At 41.8% G+C, this 19,659-nt stretch overlaps 2 protein-coding genes and 1 long non-coding RNA gene across 3 annotated transcripts in view; 2 read left to right on the top strand and 1 right to left on the bottom strand.

The window, feature by feature from the left end:
* LOC138969629 (uncharacterized) overlaps window positions 1-19,659 on the top strand; it is a 49,908-nt gene that overhangs the window by 336 nt on the left and 29,913 nt on the right. The window contains exon 2 of the mRNA XM_070342487.1: window positions 12,130-12,310. The gene's annotated coding sequence lies outside the window, so the exon portion shown is untranslated. The remainder of the gene's footprint in view (window positions 1-12,129; window positions 12,311-19,659) is intronic.
* Window positions 1,623-8,714, top strand: LOC138969147 (uncharacterized). Its single transcript, XR_011456385.1, has 5 exons — window positions 1,623-2,093; window positions 2,639-2,723; window positions 2,885-2,954; window positions 3,617-3,695; window positions 7,029-8,714. It is a non-coding gene; the product is annotated as an uncharacterized lncRNA (long non-coding RNA).
* Window positions 13,996-19,066, bottom strand: LOC138969630 (uncharacterized). The gene has a single exon (XM_070342488.1). The coding sequence runs from the start codon at window positions 18,376-18,378 to the stop codon at window positions 13,996-13,998; it is 4,383 nt and encodes a 1,460-aa protein (XP_070198589.1). The 5' UTR covers window positions 18,379-19,066.

Raw genomic sequence — 19,659 nt, 5'->3', positions numbered from 1 at the left:
TCTCTCTTTTTCTCTCATTCTCTCTCTTTTTCTCTCTTTCTCTCTCTCTCCATTTTAATTTTTTTTATACAACTCCTGTAATGCAACCGAGGAGTGGATTAAATCTAGTTGATTATTTTTAGACAAGTGAGAAATTAGAATGAACTACTTTACACCCAAAAATCACACGTGGATTATTCGAAGTTTGAAGAAAGAGGGCTAAAAAATAATCAATACTAGAATTTATTTTTAGAACATGACATCATTTGAAACCTAGACGATTGGACCCTGTTGCGGAAGAATACAACGTTGACTCAAACTGTAACAACAATGGCTGACGTGTATAAAGTACACGCATACCTCGCCAGGTTTGTTTCTGTGACTAGTCGACAGACAATGCCATTTGCTTTGTGTGTGTTTTTGTTGTTGCTTACTGTACATGACATACATTACGTGTAAAATCCAGTTCTTTAACAGGCAACAAACCTTGCACATTTCCAGAAGCTGCAATCTGAAGTGATCTATCTCTGATTCTAGCAGACGATCTCTCCAATGTTTAACACAAAATCAGCAAACTCTCCTGTCACATAGAACGTCCATTATATAGTGCAATGTTGAAATGAAGTTACCGGTCTGAAACATTTAGTCGTTTCTTCTGAGACAATCCTTGTTCTCTTATCATCTACAGATTTACCGCTGTCTTCACCACGCGAATTCCCAACAGAAGTCAGACTTTCGAACATACAATCTACGTAGGCAAGCATTATACGTCATGACGTCATATGATTCCTAGCATATTGACGTAATGCTAAACATCCGGTTATCTCGAGTTTTCTCCGTAATACATGTCCGTGGGTTTTTCAATGTTCGGTTATTTCCGTGGCTTCATGCGGAAAGGGAACCGTCGTCTGCAATCAACGACATGGACTGCTGACAAAATCATGATTTTAACACAGATTGTAATGTCAGAATAGCTATATAAACGCTATTGTGTTTTCATCGTAGCAATAGGGTCCGATATTTAGACGAGACAAGTATAATGCCGACGAGTCGAAGACTAAGAATAAAGTAAAAGAATAGGGACTATTTGAATGACGCGCATTTGACACTCTGAGTGATTAGGCTGAAATGAAATTGCCTACAAAATGTCGTCTGCATGACTGCATGTTCAAGGACGGTCCCAAGCCCGACTGAAAAAGGAGGAGGGTTGGGCGTGGGGTTAGCACCCCCTCCCTGTAAAAAAGACTTCGCTACAGAAACGTCAACAACAGAAGAAACAGAAAACTTTATCCTGGGAGAGGAAGGTTCTTCTTCAAGAAGACCTATGACGCGGTGTGGTGAAAGCCGAGAGGAAGCCACAAAGCCGACTACCCCCCCCCCCCCCCCCCCCCCATGACTGCATGTTCGACCTGTGTTGTTCGTTGTGTAAATAACTTAAACAATGACGACAACTCGTTGATTACTGGAAAATATACCCTCGTGAGTATTTGCAGCCGCTTGGTAATTCACGCGCCGCTGCAAATACCCACTCGTGCTTTATTTTCCAGTAATCAACTCGTGGTCATTGTTTAAGCTCTATTTAATAGTCCCTCTTAAGGTCCAGGGCCGGGAGGCAGATCACTGCTTGCTCTATTACACTCGTTAAAGTGTAACTAAACAAGCAAAAAGGAAAAACATCGTTCAGCAACCTTTACACTTTGATATGAAGAAGGGCCTCATATACTGTCGAACTGCGAAAAAAAAAAATTTTTCTCTCACTCGGACACTGTTTGACGGACATGTGAAGTGCGCGCCAGGAACGACAATCTTCTTAGTTTACCTGATTAATGCCCTTAATTTTTGGTTCTGGTACTTTCAGTTCCGGCTGTTGTCATCAATCTACCAAAATAAAAGATCAAACGGAGTTTTCGATTTTTATTTCACGGTTCAGAAAAATATTGCTTATTTTCTGAAGTCAACCGTTTTAGCGAATCTTTCTTTGATTCTTAAAAGTCATTTCAGATTTTTGAAAAATAGTTAACGGTTAGTAATTACCAATATATCGTAAACAAACATATCGATAGGTTTTGGTAAGAAGACACAAGTGCGATGAATGTGGTACCAGTATTTTTGCGGTAAGTAAGGATGCATTTCTTTGCTGTAAGCACATTTACAATGCACATTTAATCTGTTTAGCAACATAAACGAAAGCATGGTACAGTGCCGCTTGTTTGTGGTCTATCTTTTCGCGGCAGATGCGTAACAATTAGGGTCTCAGTTGGAAAAAGCTGCTCGGAACCAGAGCAGATTTGGCTTGGGTTCTTTGAGTGTGAATGATCGACGAGTGGCTTGACATTTTTTAACGAATCATTACTGTAGCCTACTTGAAACCATCATCTGTTTCTGAATTTGTCATCAGTTATGATTGAGCAGTCTCATAGGAATCGTCCATAAAATGTTAAACCGAAAAAGGGCAGACGATTCTGAATCACACAGGCTGCTGTACAAAATCAGATCTAAAACGATATTTTGAACTGCGACGTCTGCGTAAATGCCCTGTAACAAAATACCTTGTCCTGGTCATGTGTATACACATCAGCTTCTATTGGAAAGATCAGTATTTTATATTAATCACAAATACAAGATTAGAAATAGTTCTGAAGATCGCCTTTGATTTCAGTTTCAGCGGCAAACTAGCAGATCTGTCCAAACCGGCATCGTTTCATGGTTGAAACTTGAATAATCCCAAATAGATCTGAGTGGGGGTAAGTTTTATAGTATTTCAATTTTTTACGGCAGTTTTATTTAAAGATAGTGTAGTGGATGTCTCTGGTGAAGACTACAGTTATATGAATTTTTTGTTGTAATATTAAAATGATTGTTCTTTATTTACACAATTGAATAATTTGTATTTATTTGTTTGCAGATGACGGCATACTGAGTGCTCCAAGAACATACGCCTGCTGGCATTTTGTGTCTTTTCTGAAGACGTCGAGGCAAGCAGAAGTCACGGTCCTGGCCACACACACACAATGACATGAACAAGAAATGATATTTTTTCATGGGCATATCCAGTATTAAAACTTTATTACCATGCAAACGCAACGATTAGAATTTAGAGAAGGGCATCGGTCACACACACACACACACACACACACACACACACTGGGCGGATCCGGAGGGTTCCGGACCACTTAGGAGCCGGCCTTTGTATTCTAAGTGACGATTTTGGAAAGAAGTTGGCTAATTAGTTTGCTCAGGTTGCGCCAGATCGATCAATTGTCCTTGTTGTGATTCAAATTTTTCTTCTTAGTATATTTACTTTTTTGGAAGGAGTATTAGGGGATGTTTCTTGGCTCAGATTGATCCATTTTCCTTGTTTTTATCAACATTTGTCGGACCCCCCCCCCCCCCCCCCCCCCCCTAAGAAGGTTGAACGCTTCGCGTCTTCAACTAAACGCTTCGCGTCGTCAAATTGTCCCTAAAAGAAATTTGGAAACTCCCCCTTAAAAATGATCCCTGCACACACACAAATAGAGAAGTAATAAATGGATACAGTTTTTCTTTATTTAAATTACAATCAGATGTGGTCGTAGAACAGGCACTGTAAACAAAACCTTGTGTGATGTTTCGGTCAATATCTTTATTTTCCTTTCAGAAATACATTGGCGTTTTGAATGTCAAGGGAAGTGATACAAATGCTGCAGCGGCCTATCAAGAACGCGAAGGCAAACAAGGTAAATACCTACTTCTGACATTAGTTTACTTATTAACTCTTTCTATACTGGCCATTATCTCCCCAGTCTCTCCCCAGAAACTGGCCATTTGCATGGGTTTGCAAAAAAATTCTCAAAAATAAACAAAACAAGATGCAGCCTTCAAACTCATAGGTTTTATTGTGAATATATTGCTAAAACATATGCCAAAGTTTGGTTTCATTGTTGTGAAAAAAAAATAAAAATATGATGTCCAGAATTTATGGGTATATTTTACGCAATACGAAAAAGGGGGTATGTATTTTGACTTAGAAGCATTTTTTCTTATGAAGGCTCTGTTTGCAACAAAACTGTTTCTGTTTACTTGTATGAAGATTGTGCTTACACAAAAACATAACAAATACCAATTTATTTTCCATTTGGTGGTCATGTAAGCATTGTGAACATGTCCGAAAAATCTGATCACACACCATGTGGTCGACATGCAGACCTGAACGGCCAGTGTATGGTGGCAGAGTTGGAAAATAGGAAAAGTCTTGATGCCAATCCTTCATCAAAAACCGAAGAAAATCGTCATTGTAATAAGTTTGCTTTATTCTAAATCAAACGACTAGGATAGATGACAGACACAACGACAAACACATTCAATTCTATGTAAAACATACACAATGCTCACGTTAACAAGCTGGCCATAACAATGTGCCCATCGTGCATGAAGTGTGGCTTTGGTCGGATCAGTAGCCGTGCTTTGTCTGCGATACTAAACATGAAATTTTGTTAAAGCGACGATTTAGCAATGTTGTTGCTGCTGCTGCTGTCTGTTCTTGTCACGACATCTCGTTTTTTGACTCACATGCGAAGCAAAAGTGAGTCTATGTACTCACCCGAGTCGTCCGTCCGTCCGTCCGTCCGTCCGTCCGTCCGGCCGGCCGGCCGGCCGTCCGGAAAACTTTAACGTTGAATATTTCTTGGACACTATTCAGTCTATCAGTACCAAATTTGGCAAGATGGTGTATGATGACAAGGCCCCAAAAAACCTACATAGCATCTTGACCTTGCTTCAAGGTCAAGGTCGCAGGGGCCATAAATGTTGTCTAAAAAACAGCTATTTTTCACATTTTTCCCATTTTCTCTGAAGTTTTTGAGATTGAATACCTCACCTATATATGATATATAGGGCAAAGTAAGCCCCATCTTTTGATACCAGTTTGGTTTACCTTGCTTCAAGGTCAAGGTCACAGGAGCTCTTCAAAGTTGGATTGTATACATATTTTGAAGTGACCTTGACCCTGAACTATGGAAGATAACTGTTTCAAACTTAAAAATTATGTGGGGCACATGTTATGCTTTCATCATGAGACACATTTGGTCCCATATGATCAAGGTCAAGGTCACTTTGACCCTTATGAAATGTGACCAAAATAAGGTAGTGAACCACTAAAAGTGACCATATCTCATGGTAGAAAGAGCCAATAAGCACCATTGTACTTCCTATGTCTTGAATTAACAGCTTTGTGTTGCATGACCTTGGATGACCTTGACCTTGGGTCAAGGTCACATGTATTTTGGTAGGAAAAATGTGTAAAGCAGAAGGTCAAGCATGTGAGTCGTATGGGCTTTGCCCTTCTTGTTCCCTCCTGATTCTGAGAAGAAGCTGTTTAATTGTGATATCAGGCCTAGGAACCCCTGATTTTCACTTGGAGCATTCTCAAAGAAACTTAGCGTATGTTAAGAAAAATGAGTGTACTCCACACTTTGTCTTTTGTTGTTCGTTGTCGTTGCATGCCTACCGTTCCACAGCCACCTACTATAGCTGATGGGGTCTATGTCGACCAAAAGAATGGGATTCACTGTAGGTCGAGTTCCTGTAGGTGGATTCTCTGTATACCTAAGACTTTAAAATTGGCAATCTTGTATACAGGGAATACCACAGGGTGTAGTTCCTGTAGCGTTTTGCTAATATCAATGAAAGTCACGTGATGCTTAGCGACATCGTTAGAATTTGATGTTTTTCGATCTTTTTTTGATATTTCTTAGAAATTCGAGTATGGTTTGCAAGTTTTATTGAAAAACTGCACCCTGTGGGATTCCCTGTATACTAGATTGCCAATTTTAAAGTCTTATGTATACAGGGAATCCACCTACAGGAACTCGACCTACAGAGAATCCCACTCTTTTGGTCGACATAGACCCCATCAGCCCTACTATAAGTGCAAGTGTTAAATGACGTATTTCCACAAAAGACTGCTTGCAGAGAATCATGTGATGCCAATGACAGGTAAGGACATGTGGTAATACATACTACGTTTTGGAACCAGGGAAAAAGCAGCACAAATTATTTATCAACCAAATTGATTGACTTGTGCACCACGACAAAAGTTTTCTTTGATCCATAAAAGGTCTTTTGCCAGAAAAATTGCTCTGAACATCAAGTACCCTGCAAGTTGTCACACATTTACATTATTGAAATAAAAAGAAAACACACCAGTAACCAGGTTAGGTACGTTAATATCTATAATCAATATCTCGGCACGTTACTGCCTTCTTCGGGATGGTAAGCTGAACATTATTGAACAAAATAATCGGTTTAGATTGTATACTTTGATTCCTGAACGAAGAAGCAGAGGTACTGCATACAACTAGGACTGTAATATCAGCTTTTGCCTGAAACACACACACACATACACTTATAAAATTAATGCAATGTCATTGTATGAAGCCAGAACATTCACTAACTTACATAGTTGGTCACACAATTACCCATCACTGAACAATAAATCGAAGTCGGGTGGATTCAATGACTAAAGCAGTAAAGGCTTTGAAAAAACCCTCATCACAAAACATCCCCCCCCCCCCAAAAAAAAAAATTAAATAAATAAATGAAATAAAACAGGTTGTGTATATATAGCGCAGTAAACACCATGCAGGTACAAGCAAAGATTTGACAGTGATTATCCTTGTTTTATTTTAGTTTTAATATCTCTCTCTCTCTCTCTCTCTCTCTCTCTCTCTCTCTCTCTCTCTCTCTCTCTCTCTCTCTCTCTCTCTCTCTCTCTCTCTCTCTCTCTCTCTCTCTCTCTCTCTCTCTCTCTCTCTCTCTCTCTCTCTCTCTCTTAGTCTCTCTCTCTCTCTCTGGAAAGTATTTTATTGACCTGTGGGTTATTTGCGTTTGTATACACATTGGTGATTCGTAAACTATGTTGAAAGAGATTGTCAAACAATATTATATGGGGTGTCTTAAAAAAAATGTATATCAACAAAATCTGTCATTATTATCAGGCACACGGTTTTAACAAAGCTATGTCACGGAGTGCAACATAAGTGGCTTAAAAAGTCGTGTTTTTGTGTGTGCAGGATATTCGCTAGGACAGGACCTCAAGCTGAACCAGCACAACAGCGATGCATTCTTCCATGGCTTCCACAAAAGTCTTTCACCTATAGCGGGCATTGCATACAGATAGTCCAAAGAGGGTTAGGGTTACCCTAACCCTCCTTTTTAAAAATTCTTTAGACCAATTATCCCTCTGTTCCCATGTTAAACATGGAATAATTCTGGACAAATGCGAGGACGTTAGCTTTTTTTTATTTTATTTTTTTTATCATTTTACTTATCATTAAAACTTGTTTAGATTTCGATTCGTAAACCATTTACAGTAATCCTTTGTTTTTTAACTTTGTTCATCTTACCACAGTCACTTCGTTGTTTAGATTTATCATTAAATTTGTTACCATTATGCAGGAAAAATGTAGAATAAAACCAGGAGAGCTTTCGGTAGAAGATATTTCCTGTGTCAAAAGTTAATGCTTATTCTGATTGATGGGTGCTCCAAACTAAGTTATTTTGACTGCCTTATTCGAATTCATTTCCAAGACAGGGCTGAGAAGTGGAGAAGCTTAGGAGAATATCGTAAAAATTGTCTGGGTGTTTATGCAAAACTTTCGAATATGTCAGATGTTACTTTAGAGATTTTAAATACTGTTAACTGACAGAAATGCTATAACTTCTACACCAATTGACTGGATAACTTCATATTCAGCATACTTAAACTTGATTTTATGCATGTGCAGTTCACAAAGTGGCAAATTTGTAGGTTAAATTATCTAACTTTTGCATCACCAATGACACCAACGCTTTCGTGTCTGAGGATTGCCCTGAACCTAGCTGTAACTGCATGCTTTCTTCAGGTCATCGATAGCCTGGGGGTTGAAGGGGATGTTTTTACATACTCAGACATTCAAAATAATCAAAAAGGTAAAAGCCTGAAGGGTTTAAATTAGGTAAAAATGGCTACCGCTCAATGTCAAAACTCGTTCTGTTTAGTCGACCCCCGAATTTGGAGAAAAAAATTTAAATTGCACAAAAGTCAGACCATTCAATTGACAAAATTGCCACTTACTGGAAAGGCAGAACATAAACTGAAGTTAATGAATACCATATATAAAATAATTGGTTCAACAGATGCAGAAGTAATTTGCATGGTTGTGGGTGTCCTTTTTAGGGGGGTCAACCCTGTAGAAGAGACGATTTTCTTTAATTATCAATCCGTAATATATTGTTTGTTATGCATACAAGATTAACATTGACAAATACTTCAAGACTCCTCATTGATCTTAAGAAATGTTGTGGTTTTTTTGTTGTTACTGATTGATTCACTTTCTATTCACTTTACTCTACATAAGTCACGACAAGAAAAGCAAGGGAGGTAATTTCTTCGGAAGAGGTAATTCTCTCCCCTCAGAACGATTGTTGTAGTTTGTTTGATTTTGTTCCCTTCTAATAAGTATTATTTAAAATAGATCTTTACATCTTGATGTGAAAGGCGCAGTACCCCCCTCCCCCCAGGATGTTAAATTCTAGGTTGTGTCCATGTAAAATCCTGATCCTAGTCAAGATCCGAGTTGGTTTTTCATGCAACTGTGCCTCTTTATGCCACTCAATTAGACATACTTTGCAATCCATAATTGCACGAAACTAAGTACAGGAAATACGTTGTTGTCGTGTTTTTAATATTACATAATGAAATAAAAAATGTCACAACTGGTTTCGTGTTGGGCTTTCTCTCTCTGTCTGAATCTCATAATTACTTCCTTCTGAGGCCTGAAATGTGTTGCAGGCATTGTTCAGCTTACATTTATTGTTACAATTTTTGTGGATATGTTATTAAGTGTGTCTGTGTTTCTATCATTCGTTATCAGTGTGGTTAAAAAAAAAAGCACACGTCAAAGTAATTTACCCTTCATCATTATCAAAACATGCAGATACAGGTAATAAATATTTGTGATACTTTAAACAAATACAATGTTTGTTTGTTGCGTTTTTTCTTTTTTTCAGAGCAAACACACATCGTATTTGTTCAAACGTGTATATTCTGCACTTTCTAATACCCTGCATGGATCTCCAAATCAAGAATAATGAAAAGTCGTCTAATAGCCCTGCAGCACTCACACGAACATGATAGAAGCTTGCATGCATGCACCCAGGCTCGATCTTCGGCTAAAAGAGCTTACCGTTGGATCTTCGCTCAGACAAATGTAGCTGTCTTGTCCACTTGCTCCTGTCGCATAGATCTGCAATGTGCAACATCATCTTTGATTAATAAGTCTGAGGCACAGACAAACACACACGCGCGCACATTTGCGAGAGAATGCACGTCAGTCTATTCAATCAAACAGTATAAAAACATACCACAGACGTGGTGGTGGAAACTGGACATTCGCCGTATAACAAAATCAAGAGATTCATTTGTGTGTGTATGTTTAATCAAAAGTTCATCTTGCGCACATTCAGTCTGTATTGTAACAGGACCCATCCCGTAAAAACTTCGAACAGATCTATTAAATTCTGAAATCCTTGACAAGTTTTTTTTTCCAATCATCTGTATCTGACCGAAGTAAAAAAAATCAAAAAATCAGCCAGTACACGCATCTACCCCCTTACACGACAATACATATGTGGCGAAAAAAGGAATCGAGAGGGGGGGAACAAGGAATAAATTAGATCCAGATATAATTCCACTTCATCATTCCAAAATTCAAGTGTGAAGTGATCAGGTACTGTGGTAAAGATACGTGCTTAGTATCAGAACTAAAAATACAAGCCCTAGGGTTTTAAATCAAGGAAACAATTAAAGTTAAGGAAAGATCAACAGAAATGTCGAGAACATGTAAAATATTGTACTTACAATCCATTTCAGCATGATGCTCTTCGAATAATAATCTCCCAGTCAGCCTCGTGCTTACGACTTCGACAGGATGTTGCCTCTCATGCTGAGCCAGTACATTTGGAGTGAATTCAAAGGCCAGAGATGCAGTACAAGCACATTAGTTAGATCCAATTCATTTACATTGCTACCTTGCCCAATTTATGGCTATTTCTGTTGGTAACATCACACATGTGGCAAGCAGTGCTTGTGTTGCCGACTCTGCTGGGACAGGCAGCAGACGATTTTATTTAGGAACCAAATTCTGATTGGTTAAAACATAAAACCGGAACTCAAAGTACCACTTGTTCTTTGGAAGTATCAAATCAAGAACAGATAAGCAGGTAAATCTGAAATGGGTTCAACACTTTTAAAAAATCGTAGTAAATCAGAAAACACAGTAAACGTTGGAAAAATCGTCCAGTATCGCTTCTACAGGTCTATACTTGGACAAAACATAAAGCAATTCAGTAAAGCTGACACTTCAAAATGTCTGTTTAGTTACACTTTAAATAAAGAATTGTCTTTCTCTATCACACTACCACCTAGTTTCCACCATCCCTCTTTCTTTCCTTTTTATATTTAGTCAAGTTTTGACTAAATATTTTAACGTAGAGGGGGGAATCGAGACGAGGGTCGTGGTGTATGTGTGTGTGTCTGTCTGTCTGTCTGTCTGTCTGTCTGTCTGTGTGTGTGTAGAGCGATTCAGACTAAACTACTGGACCGATCTTTATGAAATTTTACATGAGAGTTCCTGGGATTGATATCCCCGAACGTTTTTTTCATTTTTTGAGTCACTTGAGAAAAAGTGACTCTATGTAATCGGTCAGTGTTAGTCTGTCCGTCCGGCCGGCCGGCCGTCCGTAGACACCACCTTAACGTTGGACTTTTCTCGGAAACTATCAAAGCGATCGGGCTCATATTTTGTTTAGTCGTGACCTCCAATGACCTCTACACTTTAACGATGGTTTCGTTGACCTTTGACCTTTTTCAAGGTCACAGGTCAGCGTCAAAGGAAAAATTAGACATTTTATATCTTTGACAAAGTTCATCGGATGTGATTGAAACTTTGTAGGATTATTCTTTACATCAAAGTATTTACATCTGTAGCCTTTTACGAACGTTATCAGAAAAACAAGGGAGATAACTAGCCTTTTCTGTTCGGCAACACACAACTTAACGTTGGGCTTTTCTCGGAAACTATAAAAGTGACCGGGCTCAAATTTTATGTGAACGTGACTCATTGTGTTGTGAATAGCAATTTCTTCCTGTCCATCTGATGCCTCATATAATATTCAGAACTGCGAAAGTGACTCGATCGAGCGTTTGCTCTTCTTGTTTGATAAATGTCTTTGTCACTTTGATGACGTCATATCCGGCTTTTCGTGAAAGTTGAGGCGGCACTGTCACGCCCTCATTTTTCAACCAAATTGGTTGAAATTTTGGTCAAGTAATCTTCGACAAAGCCCGGACTTCGGTATTGCATTTCAGCTTGGTGGCTTAAAAATTAATGAATGACTTTGGTCATTAAAAATCGGAAAATTGTAAAAAAAAATAAAAATCTATAAAACGATCCAAATTTACGTTCATCTTATTCTCCATCATTTTCTGATTTCAAAAACATATAAATATGTTATATTTGGATTAAAAACAAGCTCTGAAAATTAAAAATATAAAAATTATTATCAAAATTAAATGTTCGAAATCAATTTAAAAACACTTTCATCTTATTCCTTGTCGGTTCCTGATTCCAAAAACATATAGATATGATATGTTTGGATTAAAAACACGCTCAGAAAGTTAAAACGAAGAGAGGTACAGAAAAGCGTGCTATCCTTCTCAGCGCAACTACTATCCCGCTCTTCTTGTCAATTTCACTGCCTTTGCCATGAGCGGTGGACTGACGATGCTACGAGTATACGGTCTTGCTGCGTTGCATTGCGTTCAGTTTCATTCTGTGAGTTCGACAGCTACTTGACTAAATATTGTATTTTCGCCTTACGCGACTTGTTCTTTTTTCCCCTCCAAAATGTGTGATTAGGTTTGAACGACAGCTAGGAGAAATGTGGCAGATGTACTTACTGTTCTAATTTTTTTTTTCTAAAACCTGTGTCAAGTTTAGAGTTTGGTCATTTTGGATATGTATTCCTTAGACCGCTCTCCATAGAAAGTATTCATCCCTCTTGTTCTTGTCCTGTTCTTGCTTTGGCGTTGGCAGCTTCTATTTGGTAATGGTGCCCTTATTCTCCTGGCAGTTACACACAAACGCAGGATCATGCTGCAAGACCAGCCAGGCCTCGTCCCAGTCAGGCATCACCAAGGAAGACTCATCGCGTTAAACCTGGACATCGTAGTAGCAACAATATCCATCCATACAGCATCACAATTGGCCAGAGCACTCTCACTGTCAAGTCAGGGAATATTGCCTTGGAGAATGTGAGTTTATCTTTCCTGATCCTTAGATGCCCCTCTCCCTCGATCTCTCCTCCACACACACACACACACCCAACCCTGCAGATCTTTTTTTATTTATTTGTATGTTCAGTCAACATTTGACTGAATGATTTGGTTGAGAGTGTGTGTGTGTGTGTGTGTGTGTGTGTGTGTGACAAACCCTGGCTCTCACTGTAATATAGTCTAGGGGGTTATACTACTGGCAGACTGTGATCGCCGTTATTTTAGGTTCTAGTTGATCCGTTATGAGTCGGGTTAAACTTATATGTGTGTTTAGGTGTACGTGTAAAGGAAAGTGAGAATGATAGTAGAAAGGAGCTCTTTGAGGAGTAGTCAACAAAGACTGATGAAAGTTAAACGTATAAATTTAATGATGCCAACAGATGGATATGATGTGACTTAGTATTATTCTTTGCTTATCTTTCTCGGCCAAGTAGGCATGGGTCCGTACAAGAGTGTCTGTGCACTGCTCGAGCTTGGATGGTTTCAGCGTTCAAGTAAGGTGGAGCTAGTATCACACAGTTTGTACTGCTCGGCGAGGAATGCGCGTCTAAGTCTTTTTCCCCTCGAAGTCCGCAGGGATCTCCCTCTCATGAGATGCAAATGTGCTGTGACTTCTGAACTGCCTGGCCTGGGGCGGAGACGATCGGCACTCTACACTCTGGAATGACTCGTGCACCCATGCGCTCTGGCGTCGGCGAGGAAGAGATGCTGAAGAATCAAGATGAAGGACTCCAGTTAGTTCCGGAGTACGTTTAGGTGATGAAGGAAGGAGGGGTTGGAGTTAGGGAGGAGCCTCGAGGATGGGATTGACTCCAGAAGAAAGATTGAACTTGTTCTTTAACGTTGAACTGGTTATTGAACGTTAGTTGAACTTGTTATTGAACCTGGACCAAAGAGAAACATATATTAATATCAGCGGTCCTAACGTTCCCAAACAATAAACATACACACACAATTTCACACAGTCATCAGCCTTCAATTGACCAACGGATGATGATGATGAAGATGGCTGCCCAGATTTACACCGGTCAAACCCTGCTTTGAAATTACAAATTCTATTAGAATGTGACGACGGATTCGTGCCGCTCGAAGACCTCCGGGTACATCGTTGTGTGATGCATCTGTTACTATAGATGTTAATAGGTAAACCTACCTCAAACAGGTTCGTGAGTTTACGGCCCCCCCCACAAGAAAAGCGCCTGCCCTTTTGTTCTCAAACGTTACAAAAGACAGTTGGTACTTCTTCTTTCTTTGGATGAGCACTGACTTGTGAAGGTCCACTCACAATCTAGTTCCATTCATTCAGTCAAAACAAAACACCACAGTATAATTTACTATTCTTTTATTTGACCAAAGTCACAAGAAATCTTCTTGTGTTTTAACCAACAACATACACAAGCATCGCTTTTCTTTGGCGATATTACAATATTTACAATACTTGTATCGATGCGAGCAAAATCAAAACGTGGAAAGTGTTACGCCTTCTTGTCATGACGTCGCCTTCTTGTCATGACGTCATATTTTATGACGAGATGGCAGCTGGTTATAGTCTCGGTCCTCTAGCTGATCCAGTCTCGGCAAAGTAGTCTCGTGTACTGTGCTGTATAATGTCCAAAAGCGTCACATACGCCCATGGGGGAATGAAGATTGTGGTCAATCTTATCCTACGCTGTGGTCATTCTACTCAAGTAGTCAGCTCCCACGTTGTCCTTGCCAGGAATCACTTTGATGGTGAAGTCGTATGGTTGCAGTTGTAATGCCCAACGCATCAACCTTGCATTCGTCGGTTTCATGCGTTGCAAGTACTGGAGGGGTTGATGGTCCGTTTCTAAAACGAAATGTCTTCCATACAAGTAGCGTTCGAACTTCTGTATTCCCCACACAGTAGCTAGGCACTCCTTCTCAACTGTGGCATAGTTCTGCTCAGCGCTGTTCAGCTTCTTGCTTGCGTAAGCCACTGGTTGAAGGCCTTTTCCTTGATCTTGGAGCAGTACAGCTCCCATTCCACGGTCAGAGGCGTCGGTTCTCACGACGTACGGAAGTGCGAGGTCTGGCATGATGACGACAGGATGATTCGTCAATCCTTCCTTCAGTTTGTCGAATGCAACCTGACATGCTTGGTTCCACTTCACGTGTTCTGGTTCGTGTTTCTTTGTCTTGTCCGTGAGCGGCGCCGCGATGTCGGAGTACCCTGCGATGTAGGAACGGTAGAATCCGGTTGTCCCTAGGTATGCTCGCAGCTCCTTCTTCGTTTCTGGCGGTTTTGCATCCCTGATCTTCTTGACCTTGTCGTCCTCGGGCCACCTTTTGCTGTTTCCAATCTCGTGTCCGAGATAGGAAAGTTGTTCGTAGCCGAAGAAACACTTGGATGGTTTCGCGGCGAGGTTCGCTTCTTGTAGTCTCTTCAAGACTGCCCTCACGGCCTCGATGTGTTGTTCCCACGTCTCGGTGGCGATGAGTATATCATCCATGAAATGATGGACATCCTTTCTGTTCAATGGGAGCAACAGCTTCCTCATCATACGGTTGAAAATTGCTCCAGCCGTAGATAGTCCAAATGGCATGTTTACCCATCGAAATTGACCGAGGGACGTGGTGAATGCCGTCTTGTCGCGATCCTCTTCCTGGATCATTACAGCCCAATATCCATTCGTGAGGTCAATTTTACTGAAGAATCGTGCGTGAGAAAGCTCTGAAAACAGGTGCTCCACATCAGTGATGGGTTCTGCGTCAAACTGTACGACCTTGTTCACCTCTCTCAGATCATTGCAGAACCGTATTGATTTCCCGTCAGCCTTCTTCACTAGTACAATCGGCGAATTGTAGGGTGATGAGGCAGGCTCAATGACTCCGAGTTCTAACATCTCCTTGACTTCCCGTTCGACGACGTCGACTTGGGAATGGGGAATAGGTCGGGGCTTCACATAGACGGGTTTCTTCTCCGTCACTTTGATGACGCACTTTTCCAGTGTGGTCTGTTTTGGTACATCGGTCAGGTTGTTGCCAAACTCCTGGCATGCATCCTCGATGTCCTTTCTTTGCTTGCGATTCAGTTTCTCCCATATGTGTACATCCTTAGTAAACTCCGTCCTCTTTGTTGACGGGGTCGGGATGTGTTTCAGACTGTCCGCGTCCGCGAAATAGTCGTTTGGCACTTCGTCATAGTCTTCGACGACGATGGCGATGTGTTCTTCCTCCTCTTCCTCAGGAGTATGTTCTGCCTGGAACATCTTGTCTCTCTCGTGGTATTCCCGCAGAAGGTTGACGTGATACGTGCGTACGTTGCGTCCCACCTTGATACGGTAGTCAAATGCGTTGACTTTTTCCTCGACAGAATATGGTCCCCTCCATGCTAGCTCGAGCTTGTTAAGTTTTGTCGGGAGAAGTAGCAACACTTTGGCTCCGACCTCCAACGTCCGACGTTTGGTGTTGCGGTCGTAGTGATGAGCTTGGCGAAGCGCTGCCTTTGCTAGGTGGTCTCTTGCGATCTCGCAGGTTTCTTCTATCCTGTTCCGTAAGTCAGTTACGTACTCGGCAGTTGTCTTTGCTTCGTCGGAAGCTTCTTCCTCTGTCCAGAGTTGCCTCAGTATCTGCATCGGTCCTTTGACCGTGCGTCCGTACAAGAGCTCAAATGGTGAAAATCCAAGAGAGTCTTGTGGTACCTCCCTGTATGCGAAAAGTAGGGCTGGTATGAACTCATCCCACTTCTCGGGTTGCTCCATCGCTAGTTTCTTCAACATTGATTTCAGCGTCCCGTTGAAGCGCTCAACCAATCCGTTGGTCTGAGGGTGCCATGGAGTTGTCGTAAGTCCCTTTATAGCCAGAAGCTGCTGTACATCCTTCATCAGCTCGCTGGTAAACTGTGTGCCCCTGTCGGATAGGATTTCGTCGGGCAGTCCCAGTCTGGTCCAGAAATTCCAAACCGCCTCGGCGATGGTGCTGGCTTTGATGTCTCTCAGTGCCACAGCCTCTGGGTATCTTGTCGCATAATCGACCATCACGAGTATGTATTGTTTCTTCGAAGCGGAGATAGGCTTAATTGGACCAACCAGGTCCACGGCTACACGCTTGAAGGCTGTATCGATGACTGGCATCCTGCCCATCGGTACACGTTTGGTCCGTCCCTTCGGTGATGTACGTTGGCACGCGTCGCAACTCATGCAATGACGTTTGATGTCTCCCACTATCCCCGGCCAGAAGAATTCTTGCCAGATTCGCTCGCGAGTCTTCTTCTGTCCCAAGTGGCCAGCCATGGGCGAGTCATGTCCTGTGCGAAGTACCTTCGATCGCATCCTCCGAGGTACAACAACTTGTCGATGCTCCTTCCCTTCCTTGTCGACGTACTGGCGATAAAGGACGTCCTTGACGTGTGTGAAACTGACCCGTCCATGGGTCACCTTTGTCTCGGCTAGCACCTGTAGACGACTAAGGGACTCATCTGCACGTTGTTCCTTCTTGAGATCGGCTGCAGAAAACAATTGTTCGGCCTGAGGTACTAACGGTATCTGCGCTTCTAGTGCAGCATCTCGTTTCCTCTGATCCCGTGTTTCCACGGCTGCTGATCCTTCCACGATCACAGGGTCACGTACTGGGTAGACGGGAACTTCTACTGTCTCTCCTTGTAGACCCATCTGATTTCCTATCAGGACGGAATATATCGGGTTGTCCATCACGCTGACCTCTGTTTCACCTACAAAGTACGGCGTGTCCAAGTGTACTCTTGCTATGCGTAGTTGTTTCTTCGTAGACTTATCTGCGAGTGTCGTTTCCTTGACTGATGAAGTGAAGTTGGCGTCAGGTACCAGAGCTGCGTCGACGATTGTTGAAGTGCTTCCCGTGTCTCGGAAACCTGTCGTCAATCTTCCTTCGACGGTGATTTTGGAGACTTTGGTGAAGGTCTTCTCGGCGCACGTTCCACAAAGCTTGTCGTAGTTTGTCGAGTTTCCCACCTTCACTTTGGTGTCCATAGCTGCCCCGGCATCTTCTCTGAGCTTCGGACACTCACGCTTGAAATGAGGTCCATTGCAGTGGAAACATCTGATGTCCTTCTTGAAGTATGGCTTATCTTTGTCCGCTACTTTGCCTGACTGAGATTTGTCGTCGTACTTCCCACTAGCCTTGCGTGCCTCAAATCGATGACTATCCTTCTCCTTCACTGACCCCTTGTCATCTCGGGTCTTCTTGCTCGCTGACGGTCTTGCTTCTTCGTACCGCACGATGAGTTTCTTGATAGCGCTGATGTCCTCTGGTTCCCTGTCTTTGATATAAGTAGCTAAATTCTCTGGTAGAATTTCCATCAGCTGCTCTCTCAAAAATAAATCCTTCAGGGATTCGACATCACTCCCATGTCCTGACATGTCGATCCAGCGGTCCATGAACAGTGACAAATCGTTGATTAAATGCTTGTACGTGTCAGCCTGTTCTTTCCTTCTAGATCTAAATTTCTTCCGGTACGTTTCTGCCGTAATCTGGAAGTGCTCCAGCAGAGCCTTTTTCAGAAGCTCATACGATCCTCGCTCGTCGTCCGTAAGGCGGGTGTAGGCGAGTCGCGCCTTTCCTTTGAGGAGTGCTGTCAATCTGGGCAACCAAATCTCGTTGCTCCAGTGGTTCGCTCGGGCGTGGTCCTCGAATTGAAATATGAAGGACTCGATGTCGTCCTTGTCCTCCAAGAACGGCAACTTGGATTGATAGTTGTCTCGGTCTCTCTGCTGGGTGTGGTTGCTGCTGTTATTGGAGTTTCCTCCTCCTGAGTTAGTAGGGCGAGAAGCCTCAGCTTGGATACGTAACTCCTCGAGCCGGAACTCATGTTCCTTGTCTCTGGCACGTTCGTCGCGATCCCGCTGTTTAGCTTCGCGTTCACGCTCAACTTGCTGCTGTATCTGCTCGAGTTCGAACTTCTTTGCTTCACGTTCTTGCTCGATCACGTACTCTCTCAGCTCAGCTCCCGTTAGACCTAACATCTCTCCTTTCTCCATCAATTCTTTCGTCAGCTCCAAGGCCTTGCTCCTTGTAGTGACACCACTAGCGACTTGCTGTTCTTCAGACATCTTGTCGTCGAAAGAATCCTCCTCTTTACGAAATTAGCGATCCTTCTGAAAACCCTTGGTTACACGCGTTCAAAATCCACAAAAATCGGAATTTGCCGCAGCCAACTCGGAAACCGTCTCCGTCAACTCGGTAAATCGCGTTTGTAAAATCGGAAATTGAAAACGACCAAGTTAGTTTATAGTGTGTACACACTCCAGTTACCAATTCCTCGAATTGTAACTTTGTTTGTGACTTTGAATTCAAAGTTGCCCACGACTTTAGACAAAGTGTCTTATTCAAATCGGCCACCCACGTCAAACTAACGTGACTGATAATTCGGTGTTCTAATAAAATCCAATTCTATCGGAACCCTCGCCAACTCCGCACTTGTGCTGATCAAACACAATGCTATGACATTTAACCGAAATCAGTAATATGTATTTGCTCAACTATATGTCAGATCTGGACTTCTCGTAGAACAACGGTTCTCTTGTCCCCTTTTACTTTGAATTCCGAATTCGAAAGTGAAAGAATTTATAGCTTGAACAAACTACACCCTTTTGCAGAGTATTTATACCGCTCTGACTAACACCTTGCGTTGGTTCTTCTCTCAGAAGAAGGGAATCACGGAGTCGTTTCCCCAACCCTATGTTACCAACTAACCAGTTTACAACAGAATCCTCGTCTGATTAAACTGTACTGAAGCTATCTGACATGCTTCCCTTGTATCGTCTCTTCAATAAGAGGTTACGTTCGCTTTTAGGAGTGGGAATGGAATGCTTTGTTGCTATTTACCCAGAGCAACGTCTCTACATTTAGAGGTGGTTTAGGTTTGGGATTGGGGTTTAACTAATCCTTAAACTAAACACAAAATAACTAAGATGAGATGAGAACGTACAATACACACGAGAATTTCTTAAGTTAATTTTGACTCAACAAGATCCCCGGACGAGGTTCCCAATTTGTGACAAACCCTGGCTCTCACTGTAATATAGTCTAGGGGGTTATACTACTGGCAGACTGTGATCGCCGTTATTTTAGGTTCTAGTTGATCCGTTATGAGTCGGGTTAAACTTATATGTGTGTTTAGGTGTACGTGTAAAGGAAAGTGAGAATGATAGTAGAAAGGAGCTCTTTGAGGAGTAGTCAACAAAGACTGATGAAAGTTAAACGTATAAATTTAATGATGCCAACAGATGGATATGATGTGACTTAATATTATTCTTTGCTTATCTTTCTCGGCCAAGTAGGCATGGGTCCGTACAAGAGTGTCTGTGCACTGCTCGAGCTTGGATGGTTTC

Source organism: Littorina saxatilis, linkage group LG6 (genome assembly GCF_037325665.1).
Source record: "Littorina saxatilis isolate snail1 linkage group LG6, US_GU_Lsax_2.0, whole genome shotgun sequence".
Taxonomy (NCBI): Eukaryota; Metazoa; Mollusca; class Gastropoda; order Littorinimorpha; family Littorinidae; genus Littorina; species Littorina saxatilis.
The sequence above is the reverse complement of the archived record's forward strand: the minus strand, read 5'-3'. Positions and strand labels throughout refer to the sequence as shown.

Bases quoted from the DNA above. Each gene is read 5' to 3' on its own strand.
- LOC138969630 (XM_070342488.1), bottom strand. From the start codon at position 18,378: ATGTCTGAAGAACAGCAAGTCGCTAGTGGTGTCACTACAAGGAGCAAG.